The sequence below is a fragment of the Tyto alba genome, unplaced genomic scaffold (assembly GCF_018691265.1).
Source record: "Tyto alba isolate M040663 unplaced genomic scaffold, T.alba_DEE_v4.0 Super-Scaffold_42, whole genome shotgun sequence".
NCBI classification, from domain to species: Eukaryota; Metazoa; Chordata; class Aves; order Strigiformes; family Tytonidae; genus Tyto; species Tyto alba.
The window spans coordinates 28,579,444-28,597,008 of record NW_024881318.1 but is presented as its reverse complement, the minus strand read 5'-3'; the positions used below and the strand labels follow the sequence as shown (position 1 = coordinate 28,597,008).

The following is a 17,565-nucleotide window of genomic DNA, read 5'->3' as shown; positions in this document are numbered from 1 at the left end:
GTACCTGAGCAGATGGCCAGCTTGCTTTCACAAAAGGTCAAGAAGGACTAAGAAAATGTTCTGAGTTGTCTCTGATGCCTGTTGTCCCTTAGACTGCTTTTGTTTCCATATCTAATTCAATCAGTAATTTTGATGAATTCTGGTTTATAGGAAATATCTTTAAAATTCTAATTTAAAAAATCAAAACACTGCATAATCTATTAGGCTCATAATTACCTGCATCATCTTCCTTTTTATGGGCTTGTTTCTGTGAACTCTTGAGTACCCTCATGAGGCCCTGAGTACCCTCAGCAAAGCTGCACTGGAATTTGTAACATTCAACATCTATAGACACTCAGCACCTTGTCGAACTGAACTCACTTTTTCTGGTTTGGAAACAGTTTTGTGACTGTTCCAGTTGCTATTTCTGTGCTTGTCTATACAGCCAGTGTGATACTTGAACTTAATTTAGCAACTGTTCCAAGAGTGGCTCATGGTAAAACATAAAAATATTTACCTAAAATAAGTTGTATGTAAAAACTTTATAAAATAACATGCTTATGTTACTGAAACATTTTAAATTTCAGGATCGGTTAAGTGAATTGCTAATAGCAATGGAAGAAAAGTCAATGAAGATTGAAGAATTTGTGAGTGATATTGAATCACTATTTAATTCTGTTGAGGTAAGTCCAGTGTTTTATCACACTAGTTTTCTTTGCCTCTACAAAATTACTTCTAAAATATGCTTTCCTTGTTTTGTAGTGTCATTACTTCCACTAAAATGGGCTGTTTCTCCATTCTTCAAATTGTCTTGCCCCACTGGAAGGTGTTAAATTTAGGGGAAGAAAAATATTACTTTTTTTTGCACATCATTGCAAAGTGGAATATGTGACTGTCAAGCACTGGAAGAAAAAGTTCCCTTCATTTTGTTTGTGCTTACAATAAGCTCACACTGTTTGAGTCATTATTTAGAATCCTATGTGAAACATCTAGATGAGTTGCCCAAAGTCAGTCTTAAGTTCTTAATGCCCAAGTTCTTAAGCCTTGAGGACTGTATTAATTTCAGTTGAAAGTATGGATTTTTAGCTATTTTGTCGTCAGACTTCCTGTCTCAGTGCTTAAATATAGAAGTTTAATTTTAAACACGAACAATAAAAAAAAAATCTACCATTACTTTTAATGTATTTCTCAAGCGTTATTTGTCCCAGATGAGCTTGCTTACAGAAATAAAGTTCTCTTATTGTCAGGATGCCAGAAGGAGTCTGGTAGATGGCTCATATATTGATAATTGAGAATTTCTGTATATTCATTAAATGTTGTAATTTTATTTTGCAGATCAATTTACATCTGTTTTTATTTTGCAGGAAAACTGTAAGAAAAATGCAGAGTTATTGGAAAAGCAGAATGAAGAGATGCTTAAGAAAGTGGTAGCACAATATGATGAGAAATCAGAGAACTTTGAGGAAGTGAAAAAGATGAAGATGGAGTACCTGTATGAGCAGATGGTTAACTTTCAGCAAACTGTTGATTCAGCAAAGGAAACTCTCGAGACAACAGTAAAAGAAATGGAAGAACTCGATGGATTTGTTTTCCTAAATGTAAGTAAAACTGGCTTTCATACTGTAGCTTTTATGATACTAGTTAAAAAAAACACTTACATTGTACCTAGGCTGAGAATTAGTTATTTAACTTCATTTTGTGGGTTTTTTTGTTTTGGTCTGGGGTTTTTTGTTTGTTTTGGTTTTTTGTTTTTTTTTTTTTTTTTTTAAGATAGCTAAATCCTACAAACTCAACTATTCCACTATGAAATTACTAGATAAATTGCTTTTGTCATGTGGATGCTCAGAGAGAATTACAAAGATGATGGACAGGGTGAAAATGTGACTTATGCCATTAAAATGGTTCTGGTTTATTTTGTGAAGAGAAAGCTAAGAGACAGTTAGATAATTTATCCAGAATTAATTATCCACTGAAGATTACAAAATATTAGAATAAAAGGTACTTTACTGTCTGAAAAATAAAGGTGAAAAAAGAAAGTGTAATTTAAAAATATCTGAAGCAGAGTTGTTGTTGGGTTGTGGGGTTTTTGTGCTTTTTTTTTGTTTTGGCTTTTTTTTTTTTTTTTTTTTTTTTTAATTGAGCAGACACAGGCAGTAGTTATGCACTCAAATTACTGAGGCTGTGATAAATGTTTACCGCTGAAAAATGGTGAGTGGCTGTGTGGTGCTTAGTTGCTGGCCAGGTTTAAACCACAACAATGGCTAGGTTTAGCAATGTGCATGTGAGGTGCATATCTGTAATGGTCCTTTCTGGATGTAAAAAACATCCCTTGTGAATCTGCATGACTGGAGTTACCTAGCTCACACAGTCATCAGTCGTAAACTAGTTTCAGAAAGGCTTGCAGGTTAATAATTAGCAGCCTGAGCCCTCCAAGACTGTTCCTGTGCTGCAAGACTTGTCTGTAAATGAACCGTGGCACTTTCTTCTCTATAGAAGTGTATCAGCAGTCTTGAAGGGGATGGGTTTTCTGGGACAATAATCTTTTCCCTTTACAGAATTAGCACATAGTCTGGAAGCTGCAGTAAAAGGATCCTGTGATGCAAGAAATGAAAAGTGCAAATTACTGTCTAAAGACATCTTTGCAAAATAAAACAGCTTTCCAAATACAAGCCCCCAGCCATTGTAGCAGCAGTTATAGAAATGGTGCAACAATATTTGGCTTTATCCTGTGCTGCAAGTTACACAGTGTCTTAGTATCCTGTAACCAAGTGAATGCTGTGGTATTTTGGGATGGACAAAAAGTATAGCTTATCTTCCTGAGCTTTGTGATGTGCTGGATCAGTGCTTTGGCAAAAAGACAACATTTTAATCTGAAATTCTTTTGTGAGGTGTGAAAATTATTAGATTCCATGCCTCTTTCTGTTAGTGATAAAGGACACAAACTTCTCTGTCCACAAGCCAGGAAACATTAGCTGAAGATTCATGGAGCATGGGAGAAACTCCCACTCCATGAGTACAAATCTCACCCAGCTTCTAGCAGTAAGAAATTATGAAGAAGATTTCAACTCAAATTTGGATTTCAGTGTCCTTAATGCACAAGTGATTTCTTTCTGTAAAAGCCTGGGTTTAAGAACGTATTTGACTGTGCTCCAGTCTTTAAACTTGGATATTGAATACTGACCACTCAGGAGCTTAAAAGCAGATTTAGACTCTAATAGCCTGCTGAGACAGAGCTCTGACATGGAATGTTCTTAAGGAACCACATTCTCTGCTGTTGTGAATTAACAGCATCCCAGACAACATCAAGTCAATAAAGCCATGTGTATTCTATGTCTGTGGAGAGTAGCAAGACTGTTAGATGAGTGGCTATTCTAGATTTTCAGGTTTTTGAAAACTGTTAATACATTTCTTTTTTTTCCTCCTCCAGTCATCTAAAGAGTTGAATAAAAGGTACATGAAGTATGGGTTAAGTGCACTGTAGTGAGTACTAGGCCTAGCATGCTGGATGCTTCATTTGGTATTTGCAAGCTTTGAAAACACAATGCTAATATTAATAGCTACTTTTATAAACCTTGCAAATAATAAAACTAAGAGAAGAGGTTTTCTACTTGTTGCTGTAATGGACTAGATTTGAAGTGTTTTGCAGATATTCTGTAATATATCAGTTAAACAAGTAGCCCTTTAAAATGTCAGCTCAATTATAAATCTATACACAGATATTTTTAAACAGATGTTCCTTGCAGTTTTTATAATACACGCATATAATAAAAAACATTTTGACCATGCTTCCATCTCTTAGTCATCACTGGCATGTCCTTTTTTCACTAGTCTGGTTCTGTATTACCCGATCGCTGAAAGGTTATAATGCAAAGTGTCACTCACATGGCTAGGGTGGTTGGACTATATTTCTGAACACGTTCCAGAAAAAAATGAGATTAAGTAGCTTTCAAAAGCTTACCAGCAGACTATGGGCTGATGTTTTCCGATGCATCTTCATTAGCACTGCCTGATTCAGGATGTGACAGAGGGCTGGTACCTCATTACAGTTGCATCCTGGCTCACCTGCATATACCAGTACATACAACTGGAAACAATTCCACCATGTGTGAAGTCCTCAAGGAAGCCATTTTGGTGAGACCCATCCTTCATGACAGAAGTGTTTGATTATAAGCCCATATTCCCCCAATAAATCTTCCAAGGTGAACGACAAATATTCAGAGAGGCTGGCTGCAGGCTCCCCTTATGCGAGTCCCAAAGCTGCTTTGCTCACACTACCACCGCTGACTTTGCCCGAGGGGCTTGGGCATTGCACAGTGGATATCAAACATACCCTTGTCAGGGCTGCCTCAGCCATCACAGAATTACATGTGCTGACACAGACTAGGGTATAACAGTGGCATGAGGGTTCCAGTTTGTGGTCACATTACAAACCCGGGAGAGCGGTCTGAAGGCACTGTGCCAAACACTCCTTCCTAGTTCCTATTAACCTGCAGAACTAGGACTATAAATTTGGACTCACCTGTTGGAAGTCAAAATGTGACAGTCTGGCCACATATCTGCATGTAGTTTATTGCATAAGAATAGAGCAGGTATAGTAGGACAAAACAATTTTCCAAGGCTTTCTGCATGCTTGGTCTTTACTTGTTTACTTACACACTAAATTTAAAGTTTATTCTGGTTTGTGCGTAGGTTTTGTTATTACTTTACTTTGGTAATACCTGACTTGCTAAAAAAGGTTAAGAACGAGTCTATATAGCAATGCATGTATTTTTTTTAAAGAAAGTATATTTTATATTTGTTGCATTTTTTTAAGATTATGCATAATTAACTACTTTGGTGACTGAAAAAAAAAGAAAGAGAGAAAGGTAAAATTCAGTTGCCTTGAAAAAAAAGAATCTTTCATTTCCTTGAAGCCGCTTCTTCCTCAGAGTTAAAAATATGTTGTTTTTTTTCCTATAATGAACTCAGCAAATATGGGCTAATTAAGTGGAATCTATCTTCCTTCTCATGTTTTTTTTTTGCTTACCATAAGCAGCTGCTTTACATTACGTCTCTGGAGTCAGCTGCTGTAGTTTAGCTCTAAGGTTTGTAACCTTTAAAGGCACTGTGTTAGTAAGTCCAAACTCCTGTGCTCTTGGGAGTCTTGCTGTGAACTTCAGATCCTCACATTCTCATGCGTTAAGCATATACAGACTGTGTGCACTCTCAGTGTGCTCCTGATCTGAAACCACAGTATGCTCTAAATGTTCAAAATCAGTGAAACAGCTTTTACTTGCATGTTGTTCTCAAGTTCATGGGAAATACTTTGAAAAGCATATGTTGCATGGTCTTTGCTTCTGGCCTTTGGAAAACTATGTGATGCCACAAGGGATTTATACTGACAACTATGTCTTTTCTTCCAAATAGGTTACTTTCTGCAATGGATACTACCCTTTCTTTAGAAAAGGTGCCCAGTGCTTTTTCACTGTTTGAACACTACGCAGACAGTCCAGGACAAAGCAACCAGCATTCCTTAAAACATGTGGCTGGTAAGAATTTCTGAATATTGTCTTTACAAAAGCTAACGTTTTGGCAATACTTTGGAAATTTTAGGAAGCTAAAAACAGAATATGTTTGAGAAGTATAAATTTGCAAACCATGTAATTAGCAATCAGAGTTGAATGTAAAATGAAGTCTAATTGTGCACAAGTGTTTGGCTTATAGTAGGACACTAAGATGAGCAACAGAGGGAAAAGTGCTAAAGTAGGGGATTCTTGCATCATTTCAGATATCTGTACCTCAGACTGGCAGATCTCTATCTGTAAATATCCCAGGGCTAAAGAAGTCGCTGTTCCTTTGCAGGCAGGGACAGAAGAGGTAATCAAAGAGTCTCCTGAGCTCTCTTTCTCCAAGGGGTACAGCCCCAGCTCCGCTGGTGTGGGGAGGAGAGCAGGGGGCTGGCTGACAGCTGAGGTCCCTGGGCTTGTGAAAAGTGAACAGAGGTACCTGAAACCCCCATGGGATGTAAAGGGAGAGAGGTTAACTGTAGCTGGAAACAACCTCTGCTCTGGAGGATAAAGGGACTTGTTCATCTCTGTCTGATACTTCATGTCCTGTAGAAAGCCTGCCTGTGTGGGCTTTCTTCTCTGCCTGTATATACACCTGGAGAAATCATCTGGATCTGGACAGCTGTCAGTGAAGATTTTGTCAGCACCAACTTGTGGATTCATTTTCCTCATAACGTGGACTCACTGCAGTGTTCCTCTCTCACGAGAAGGTTTGTTTAGGGATTTTGCATCTCACTGTCATGCTTTGTGACCTTCCATGAACCGTCACATGCACCACTGTCGCTGTAGTCACTCTCTGGGTTTTCAGGTGAAGCCTCTTTCTCACATGTTTGGTCCCTGAGCAATGGAACTAGAGCACCAATTTCCATATGGTGCTTTGTTTCCTGGCTGGATTTTCAGGTGCCTAATGGGACATTGGAGAAGTGCCATCTTGCGCAGACTTTCTGGTGTCTAATAAGAACTGAGTGCACTCAGCAGTGTCACTATGGGGAGATGGTCTCTCTCCTCCACACCACTACTTTTATTAGACCCAGCGGAACTGAATATCTCTGGGACTTAATGTCCTTGTCAGATTTGTATGAATTTGCCTGTGGCATTCAAAGCTTCTCAAGTGGAGTTGGACAGGCACTTGTGCGTGCAGTGTTATCTCCGCGTAATTTTTTTAGGAAGTCAGATAAAAAGATCATGAAGAAAAAAGTTCCTTATACCACAGCACTTCAATGAAAACTGAACTGATGAGAAAATGTCACACTTTTCTGTTGAAAAATATGATTTAGTCAAACCTGTGGTGCAAATATCTCATTTATTTTAGAAATTAATTTTTAAAGGGACCTTCACTTTGGTAACACATGAATGTTCTGGTTTTGAGGAGAATAGTTTAACTGCTTGCTCTGAATTTACTTCCTTTCAAAAGTTTGTTTCATATTATGTGAAAGGAAATTAGAAATCAAATGTTTCTTAGTGTTACTAAATTGAATTTTGATCTATAACTTTTTTTCAGAAGTTTAATTCATTAAGCTAGCTTCTGCTCATATTTGGCATAATAATAAATCTTGCAGTTGTGGGGTTTCTGCAATCATAAATAGCAGTTTCTAGGCAGCTTCACAAGAAAAAAGAAAAGCTTGTTTCCCCACCGGGTCCACTGAAAGAAAGTCTTTTCCTAAAGATGATAAATTTTTAAATTGACCGACACTAGATGCAGTCAAAAGACAAAATGTGAATTGTTTTTAGCAATGAGAAGGATAATTTTTTTCAATGGGAAGCAGATGTAATGCTACTGTACTCATAGCTCTCTGTATAAATCATAAGGAAACAGCCAGCATCTGCATTTGCCTTGTTCATGCCACAGGGGATCATCATCATTACTGTGAAGATAACTGAAAAAAAGCAAAAGCTTTCTGCTGAGATTCTAAGAGCATTCATGCAATATGGAAATTTACTGGGTGAAGAAATAGAACCATGTATTTTCATTCCCTGCAATCACTTTAACAATGAACATCTTTTGGGTCTTTTTGCTTCTTTCTTTCCCCTCGCTTTCTTTTAAGCCATAATTGTAGAGGGAAACAATATCTCATGAGGGATGAATCTGTGCCTATTGGGAGACAAAGTTTATATGAAATTTGAGGGGCCTTGGAGGTCTTTGAAACATCCTTTGTGAGGGGTGTTCCTGGTTGTCCCATGGGGCTCGGGTGTTTTGGCTGAGCTCAGATTCACCTGCACACCAAGGGTTCTCTGTCCACTGGGTCCGTGTGGAAATGACCATGCCAGGCAGGAGCGTCTAGTTGTGCACCCGCAACAGGAGTCCTCCTCTGGGCAGGGGTGGACCCAGGGCTGCAGGGAGCCTCCTGCTTCCCTGTGCTGTTAGAGCTGTCCTTTGCCTAAAGCACATCCCTGCTGCAGTCGGTGTCAGTGGGTTTGACATGCTGCATGAATCCCTTCCTGCTGTGGCAGGTCCTTTCCCCTGCTCACCTTTCTGGTATCAGCTACATATGTCTGTCTCTGGAGGAGGCTTTCTTCTTCTGCAAACTCCTTCTCCCCATCAGTAAGCTGTCCTGTGCTGTTTGTTACAAAGAAGTGCTTTCAGTCTCCACTTTCATGGTCATCTCCTTCATAGGGTGTCCTCTCCTCTAATGCCTGTGCTGCAAGGCAAGGGCAGGTAATGGAGAATGCAGTCACCCAAAGGAGCCTGCATTAGGCTCCAGGGTTTTCTGGGCTTTCTGAGGAGGTGGCCTGAAATTATCAGGAGTCTCTTGGCGTTCCATCAGCAAAGCGGAGCGCGGCGCTGGAGACCTCTCCCTGTGACTGAAAGGAGAGAGATCGTTGGAGTCGTATGACATCTCTGCAAGTCCAGGATTGCCATAGCCCTGGGAGGCTCCCTGATGCAGTTGGAAACAAACAAGTGTACCATGACTCATCTGCATAATGGGTCCTGCCCGATAGGGAAGGATCCCAAGAGCACGGGCATGGGCACATGCATTACGCTGGCTTCAGGTACTAGGATCTTATTTTGTTCATACTGTGAGATGAAAGGACAGATTCCAATGCTGAACAGTTACATTTTTCTGTTCCTAGTTTAGGAGGACAAACTGATCTAAAACTGCACAAGTATTCCCTATTTCATGTACTTGTTGTTTTAGGGAAATAAGAAACCTGAGTGAAAATAAACAACCAGGTTGCATCACAAATCTGACAGTAATTTGGTTGAAAATACAGGATTGTGAATAACAACAAGAGACTTTCCTTTCAGTCCCACAGACACCAACTGTGGTACCTCAGGAACCAGACTCAGCCACCAGCACCTCCATTGCTGTCTACTGGGCTGTGAACGATGGGGATGCCATTGACTGCTTCCAGGTCTACTGTATGGAGGAGCTGCAAGGCAGCAAAGATGCAGGGGGTGCGTAAGGTCTTGGTCTTGCATTTATGATGTTGGGAGTCCTTTCTGCTCTGCCCTGGGGTCAGCAGAGGGGAGGCCAAGCTGCAGTGGAGGGTCCAGGATGCAGAGAGAAGAGGGTCTGTGAAGACATCATGCCTAGCACTAAGGATGGGTAATGGTAGAGGAGAGTGTGAAGTAGATGCTGTTCCCTTTCCTCTCCTTCATCCACCAAAATGCAAGATAAATACCGTGGTCTGTAAAGCGCGAGGCAGTTGTTTGCAGAGAAGCATCAACACCCCTGTTGAGGTGCACTTTTATGAAGTGGCCTGATCTTCAGAGAGGCTGTGTCCATGCTGCCCTGAGGGTACTCATGGGGACTGCAGATAGAGCTCCCAAAGGGACAGGCTTCATCAGGTTCTTAGGGCCCTGAATGGACTTTGGAAATGTGTCCTAATAAAAAAATTACAGGAAAAGATAATTGGTATTTCCACAGGTGGACAAAGATTTTTTTCAAAATGACATTAAAATATTTCAAATGTTAAATATGAAATTGAGAAAAGGGGATTGACATGCTCATTCATTAAAAAGCTAAGACTGATTATAAAGCCACTTTAAGCAACTGGGCTCTGCACAAATCTGTGTGTGCATGTGTGTATGTGCATGAATGTGTGTATGTGTGTGCATGCTGAAGGATACTAAGGGCTTTTTATAATAGTTGATTTATAGCTGAGAGCTATAAAGTCCATTATGAGAAATTGTTATGTTACAGAGTGGTGAAACTAGAGTTGATAACTGATGTTTTTACATTCCAGATTTTTGGTCTAGTCCTCAGTAGGACTGAAGACCACAGTGTCCCTTTGCCATCTGTGGGGCACTCAACTCAGGGGCATGTCAGAAACCTTCTGTCAAAACTGAGTCAAAGTAAAATATGGAGACCTTGGCTAGTAACCCTTTCTGGATTTTTTTAACTGACCGGTTTTTACATGTTAGTTGGAAGTCACAGTCATAGGCTCTCCCAGTGTAACACATGAGTGTGATGTCTCATGCGTGTGTGTGTTCCTCCTAGCTGTGGTGGAAGAGTACAGAGTGACGGTGAAGGAGAGCCACTGCATTTTGGAGGACCTGGAGCCAGATCGCTGCTACAGTGTGTGGGTCATGGCTGTGAATGGCACAGGCTGTAGCTTACCCAGTGAAAAAGCCATTTTTAAAACGGGTATGTATATATGTTGGCACTTGATTATTGTTTTGGTGTTTGATCATCATAAGTTTGATTATCAGGTCCTTAGACCATTTCCAGTCCATAATGTTACTGAAACTGAAGAAACTGCTTCATATAGCCCATTTGGCAGATAGCAGGCAACTCACGTTTTCCCTTTTTGCTAAGAGATAGCAGCATAATGGCTCCTGGGAGGAAACTTGAAAGCATTCAGACTTGAAGATATTTCCAGTCTTGGGTCTCATGACTGGGGCATTGGGGCAGCACGATATGAATTTCTGTACTGAGCGTGCTGCAGTGCTCCAGGGAAGCTCTGGGAAAGCCACTCGACTGCTCCCTGCTGCTGCTGCTTCTCCTGTGGAAAATGGAGGAAACCGTTGCATTTTTTGCTTCTCTGCCATCATTCCAAATACATCTATGTTGCATTGATTTAAATTATTAACTTTTCAAAGGAAGGCTTGCTTTACCAAGTCTACATGATGAATCTAGCTCAGTGGGACACAAATCTCAGGTATGGCTGAGAGGCTCTGCTGCTGTATAAGTGGTATAAATTCAGATGAGTAATTAGATGAGTATTGTTTATGAGCTTCGTTTGACTGATTAATTTTTCTGAGCTTTAATTTTGTTAATAATTTGTAATGACAAAACTATTGCTTCTTGAATTATGAGCAAGGTGAAGGGCCTTGTGTCTGAGGCCTTCTTGCCAGACATTGTTTTTAGTGCTGCAGGATAAAAAGAATCATTCTGTTCTTGAAGTCATAAAATACAGACAAGGGCATTTAACAATTTTGTAATGAAATAACTGTACAATACTGAGTGTATTGTTGAAATCACTTGGCAGCAACCACAGCTTCAAGCCCTTAGCTTAATCCACTAGACTTCAAATTTGTTGATAATTCTCCTTGATATTCAATCTGCTATTCATTTTTTTAGCAAATATTATTTTCCAGAGAATTCAAAGCAAAAATTAAAATTTTATAGCCTCAGCAATGTGCTTGTGAGCATGGTTCAAAATTCCTGTGAAATGGTCAAATAATAATGAATTGCTATTACCTAATAAGTCTAAAAGCTAATAAATAAAAATTTTAAAAAGGGTTCTCACCTCTCTTAAGCTGTTAATTTTAAGAACTGTCTTTGCCTTTTGGCATCAGGCTCACAGTTCTTTTTCCTAAAACTAAAGCCTTGTGAAGAAGTTAATTTCCTTAAGTCTTTGATGACTTCTGTTGGCCTGTTTCTTTAAGCAAATAAATAAACTAGATCAAATAAGGGCCCATTAAACACCTTCCCTGAAGCTGAAATGAACTCCCTCTGGGGTGCACTGAGCCCCAGATGGACTTGTGAAGACACTGCTGAGCAGTGACTGATTCAAAACCCTTAACACCAAATGTGGAAAGATGAGCACCAGTCATGAAAAATGCTTCAGTGTGAGCCTGGTTACTCTGATACAAAGTTAGAATACTTTGACTCTTCAAGTAGCCCAATGAACCCAGAAGCAATAATTTAGACTTTATTTTTAGTAATTCAGGTTAAAAGTTGGCACATAAAAGAAAATAACTTGCTGGTTTATGCAGTTACAGGAACATACACATTAACAGTGGATCAAAGATGTGCCTCCTCCAGGTGTTGGGAACCCCTACAACGTTTCTCTGTTGGGATTGCACCCCCAGAGGTGGCAGTGGGCCTGGGGAGTTGTGGGGAACGCAGGCGGGTGCTGCTGGAGCATCCCTCCAGCACCTCCTGCCTCCTGCTCCTCCATCTCCCAAACTTGCAGCTTGTCCTCACCCCCCAGGGGAACACGCTGTTTCCAAGCAGTATGTTCTGTGAGGGAATGATGTTGAAGGCAAGTATCCATCTATCCCACCCTCTCTCTGTCCATCTCAAACTGACCTCTGGATGAAGGCTCTTTGCAGTCCTAAAGACACAGGAGTGAATGCACCCTCTGCTGTTGTTCAAAACCTATGTGATTTTCTCAGGGACAGGGTAAGAGCTTACACTTTTTGGCTCTTTGCCTCTTATACGATCACTTATATGAGTGCTGGAATATTACAAGGAAATCAGATATATATTCTAACTGCAGTTAATTTCTTAAAAAAAAATCTCAAAAGCACAGTAACAACTTTTTCTGGTATGCTCACTCCATCTACTCTTTAGACAGATAATTTTTTTAAAAAAAAAAAAGCTTGATGTCTTGTGACATACTGTTTGCACATACATAAATGTGGGTATGTGTGTCAGTTGCTAAATGCAGGTGTTAGGGGATTTAGCTATTAATTTTTAATTCTTTGGGAACAGATGCATTTAAAAACAGACAATAATCAAATATGTCAGAAGAGAATTAAGGGATTATTGCTAGGGGAGCTACACAGATGTCTTACCTGATGAGAATCTATCCCACAGATTCATTGTTCTGCTGAATACCTAGATTAGTTGTTCCTGTAGTGAAACATTAAGTACATCTTAACCTGAACTGCTAACCTCCTGATTTTCATTAAACCAGGAAATCAATATGTACTTGTGGGTGTTTTTCCTTTTCTATTAGTAACAAATTATTTTTCTGATAAAACAGAATGAACCTGGAATGCTTGTTGCAGTTCCATAAGATTATCTTATCATAAAATTGTCTAATTTATACTCTTGTCTTAGGCCTCCTATTTGGAACCCGATCTCTTTAAAAGCAAAATAACTTTCTATGACCTTTTTTTAATTAATAACCTTTATTTTCGGGATTGATATTAAGACTGTTAATATGAATTTCAACACCAGGTTGTAAGGTTCATTTATGTTGCTATCCCCTGGAAGGGGAATGCGCAAGTGAATGCAACTAATCCATTTTCAGCCTGCGATGTTGGGTATGCAATTTCACACAATAGCTTTTGATTACTTGCATTCAGTGCACTGTTTTACATTCCATTTTCTGTCTTGCAGTTGGGCCTGTAGTTCTTGAACTGAGGCTCTAAAAAAGAGAAATTACAGGACCAAATTTTAGCACTGCAAAAATAAACAGGGCGTAATTAAGCAGAAAGTCAGCATCTCCCTGTCGGTTTTGCAGCAGCATATTTGTTTCCAGCGCAGTTCATACAGGGACTGTTGAGGACAGGATTGAGGTGATGCAGGGAGAGCTGCAGACAGTACTGCCTTGGTGCTCTGCTCCTTGAAGATTGGCAGAAATTAGGAAAATGTGTTTGAGGAATGGTGTAAAAATCTCAGAACTTGCATTCTAAAGATGTGCAGAAATGCACAAATACTCACCGTGACTTTTCCAGTGTGGGTTTTTTTCCCAGTAACGTAGCCCTCTGCCATTGAAACACAAACAAGCAGAAGATCACCATCGGGTGGGCGAAACTACCCACCCTGTGGGTTTTGGGGGAAATTTGGGGGGAAACTTTTCCTTTCCCTCGCAAGCATTCCCCTCCAGCCTGTGGTGCCTTCCTCACAGCACGGCTAACATGTCCCTGTGTCCCCAGCACCCGCCATCCCCACCATCAAGGCCGAGGACTGCACGGTGTGTTGGGACACGGCCACTGTCCGCTGGCGTGCCGGCTCGGCGTTGGCGGAGTCCTTCACCCTGGAGTACTGCCGGCAGCACTCGCCGGAAGGAGAAGGTCTCAGGTCAGTGCCAGTTTGCAAGCACTGCTCGGCCGGATTAGGCAGCCACTAATGAGCATCCCCCAGAATGCAGGTCGTTACACAAGAGGTTATTCCGCCTTCAGCCGTGAAAGGAAGAAATCTGCTTCTACGTGCTGAGGAATTTACAGAACGGAAACTAATCTATGAGATTAGGCTGAGGCATAAAAACACTTCCTTTTTATTCTGCTTAACCAGGCAATCCCCTTCATTTGGGGTAGGGGAGGGCAGCTCAACTCCATGGGAAGGAGCGGGATGGAGGAACCTGGCCCAGTTTGTGGTGAGCAAGATAGGAGCCAGCTTGGGGCATAGTGAGGGTGATACTGCTGTCCCAGTAATACTGGTGACATATCTGCACTTTCTGGATGTGCAGGCAGATGCCTTCCAAAGCACAGCTGAGCTCAGCGCTGCCCAGGCAAGCAGGCATGCCACAGGCATCAAAGAGCAACCCAAAGAGAAGCTTTGAAATTGGGGGTGGTGTTTGCCTATGCCAGATCCTCTCTGGTGTGTGCTGTGTAGAGGAGAGGATGGGGCAGAACATAGGCACCACTGAGCTGTGAAACCATGCACAGTGTTGAAACGCAGAGAAAATTATGTGGTGCTCGGTATTTCCTTGGGTCTTGAGGGTTTTTGTTTGTTTGTTTTTCCAAATCAACGACAACAATACTCCAGCAAAATACGGTTTCAAAGGTCTGAAAAGCTTTGGGAGGTGGCAGGGAGGGGGGGACAGGGGGTGCCTTGCCATACAGGACCTTGAGGAAGAGCTTCAGCCCAGCTGAATTTGTCTCCTTCACCTCCCGGGGACCCCAGTCAGGATCTTCACCCCAGAGCTAGTTCACATGGACTTCATGGAGATGTGGCAGAGAGGGAAGAGCTCCAGCCCCTGATGTCAAAATTAGTTAAGTGGACTAAAGTGTTCACAGGTTTCTAGTAGACAAGTACGACAGTGAAATTGTGCGTGCCTTGCTCCTTATAAAAGTAGGCTAAAAACTGAAACAAAAAACTTCGGCAGGGTCGGGAGACCTTTTTTTCATGCAGTACCAGCATGTTGCATTAATGCAATCAAGGATAGGTCTCACCCAGCTTTCCAGCCTCTCAACAGGCAGCCATGACCTGCTCTGCTTCATACATATTTCATGAGGCCATCAGGTCCCTGTCAACCTTCCAAAGTCACTGTTAGTCAGGGATAATGTAGATGTTCCCAAAACTTGTGCTGTGTGCTTTCCCTGAAGTTTCTTTATTGTTAACTGAAATTGTGTTTTTTTCTCAAAAAGTGAACCAGAAAGTATGCCTGTTTCTGTAATATGTGAGCGAGGTGTCAATAACAGCAAGCAGCTTGCTTGTGTGGTGATAACTATGGCAAAATGCTGCCAGAACTGACCCATTCCCTTTCTCATTGGTGAGAAAACTAACATGTTTGTAATTATACTGAGTCACATTTGACTTTTTGGCCTCCCTGTGGGCAGAAGCTGGCCTTTTACTGTGACAAGTGTGAAAAATTCCCACGGGACAAAATCGTGAATTTTCTCAGAATTTCTGTAGTTTAAATTTCTGTATTTGTAGAATGGTTCTGACCTCTTTTTACAGTGTCAAAACCCATATTTTTTCACTTATTTTCCCTCCAAGCAGTGCTCATCTTTCCTTTTCCAAAAGCAAGCCTGTGAGATTAACCTGGAAAGCTTCTGTAATGGCACAACATATTTCAGTGGTGAAGAATTTTTTTTAAGATTTCTATTTCATTTTTTGCATAAAGCCAAGATAAAAAGAGGCCTCTGGTAGATGGAGCATACTACCTGTATTGCTCTCATCCAAGGTCCCCAAGGTGCGAGTTAGGACTAGAAATCAGTTCTTTACATAACTGATATAGTGAGAAGCTGCCTTCTGGAAGTACCTGCAGGGAGCTTAGAGTTAGTATGTTAAGTACCTATATCAGATGGAATACAACTGTCTTTATGTGCACCTAACATTTGGACCTGGAAATTGTCTAGTTTCTTGTGGTTGCTTTCCTTACATGTTTGGAGTTTGCTATTCAGAGGTTTCCTGATCATCGCTCATGGGGACCAGTCAAAATGTAGAGCCCTTTGACAGACAGCCTGTGCCTCTCATGCTTGTGGCATCCTGGTAGTTGAGAGATTTCCCAGTCCCTGGGTGGGAGTTCAGATACATTGCTCAGCAGCCCTGGAAAGTTCATACAGCTGCTGCTGGGGGCACAGCTTGAAAGTCGAGGTCAGGGAAGGACATCCAAGGGAAGTCTTGGAGAAAGAAACATGGTTCCATCCACAAGGCTTCTTTCACAGATGTCATTCTGGGAGCTCACCCAAGGCAAGGAACACCACCAAGAAGCAGGCAGGGAGAAATGCCCCCACTGAACAGCCAGAGTCAAGCATGGAGCCCCTGTTCTGGGCCATCTCCCTGTAGCCTCCAGCACATCACAGAATCTCACAGGATGGTTGAGGTTGGAAGGGACCTTTGGAGATCATCTGGTCCAACACCCCTCCTCAAGCAGGGCCACCTAGAGCCAGTTGCCCAGGTGGCTTTTGAATATCTCCAGGGAGGTCCTTAGAGCAGTCCTAGCTCCCCAGGGAGAGAATTTGGAGCACATCTGAAAACAAATCCTCCTTAAAAGTTTCCTTCTAAATACCATAAAAAGAACCTATGCTTTCCCCTTTAGGTTCTCTCTTCTTGCCAGCTTGCCATCTGAGGGACATGGTTTCATATAAAACCATCTTAAATCTTCTGCAACAATGACTCCCCAGACTGCTTCTGTGGTTTTAAAGCTTGTTCCCAGGTTGATTTTTTTTTTCCAGAATCTTTTTGAAGCTTTGAAATGTTTCTTTCAGTTTCCAGAGCTCTGCTATTTTCTTGCTGTTCAGCCTCTTTGTGTTGAGAAGTCAATGGAGCTGTGGGTGGAAGATTGAAAACTGTGAGAAATGTAGTCCAGGGATTAGGTGTGTGGGCTGTTCAGATGGAAACCGTGTATCACATCATGAGAAATCTGTAAGACTCAGGGAGGCAGAAATTAGTACAGTATGAGGTGCATTTGTAAAAGTGGAAGTGACTGAGTGTCATCCTCTCCTCTAATGTGAGACCATCACTGCTGAAATTTTCTGTCTACTTATAGAGGAGATCTAATGCTGGAAAAAGGAGACCAAGCCTCTCTCCTGTTGCTTTCCCACATGACTGTCCTGCCAGCTCAGGAAATGAAGTATGGAAAACAGGGAATCTTCTTCCCCTCTAGCTGTGCTGGGCTTGACATCTCAGAAGCAAGTGAAGGCCATTGCAGGTGGTGGCTTGGTGATCTAACCCCAAAACAGCCAAAGCTGGGACAGAGGGAAGGAAAGGAAGCATACAGCACAGATGGGAGCAAACTCAGAGATATTTGTTCTTTATTTTTCGCTTCATGAGCTTTTTTTCTGCTCATGGTGCACACCTTCCGTGTGCTTCTACACAGATCTTGAGAAGGTTGTGTACTTTCAGCTCTAACTCCACACAGGTGGTACCAGCACAGGTCTGGAGGTGCTGTTTCAGTGGGATCTTGGGGGTGGAAATTACAATTACGGCACAGAGGGCATTCTGAATGTGATATGCAAGGCATATCATTTTCTGGGTTCATGCAATGTTAAAAAATACACTCTAGACATTGTTTTCTTGAAATAAAGGAGGATGCCCATGAGAGAAACATGCAGGAAAACACAGCTTCAGATTTCCCTAAAACCAAGGAAATCACAAATTTAACAGACAAATGCTACTGTAATATTTATTGGCAATTTAAAGGTGAAGAAACATATAACTCCTTTCTGTTCTCCTTTGAATAGCACATTCCC

The 17,565-nt window shown here is 41.3% G+C and overlaps 1 protein-coding gene across 1 annotated transcript in view; it reads left to right on the top strand.

The window, feature by feature from the left end:
- Positions 1-17,565, top strand: part of CMYA5 (cardiomyopathy associated 5) — a 46,178-nt gene that overhangs the window by 21,081 nt on the left and 7,532 nt on the right. The window contains exons 4-10 of the mRNA XM_042804709.1: positions 567-662; positions 1,344-1,577; positions 3,407-3,429; positions 5,386-5,507; positions 8,773-8,922; positions 9,968-10,114; positions 13,582-13,726. Of these exons, the coding sequence (XP_042660643.1) occupies positions 567-662; positions 1,344-1,577; positions 3,407-3,429; positions 5,386-5,507; positions 8,773-8,922; positions 9,968-10,114; positions 13,582-13,726 (917 nt within the window). The remainder of the gene's footprint in view (positions 1-566; positions 663-1,343; positions 1,578-3,406; positions 3,430-5,385; positions 5,508-8,772; positions 8,923-9,967; positions 10,115-13,581; positions 13,727-17,565) is intronic.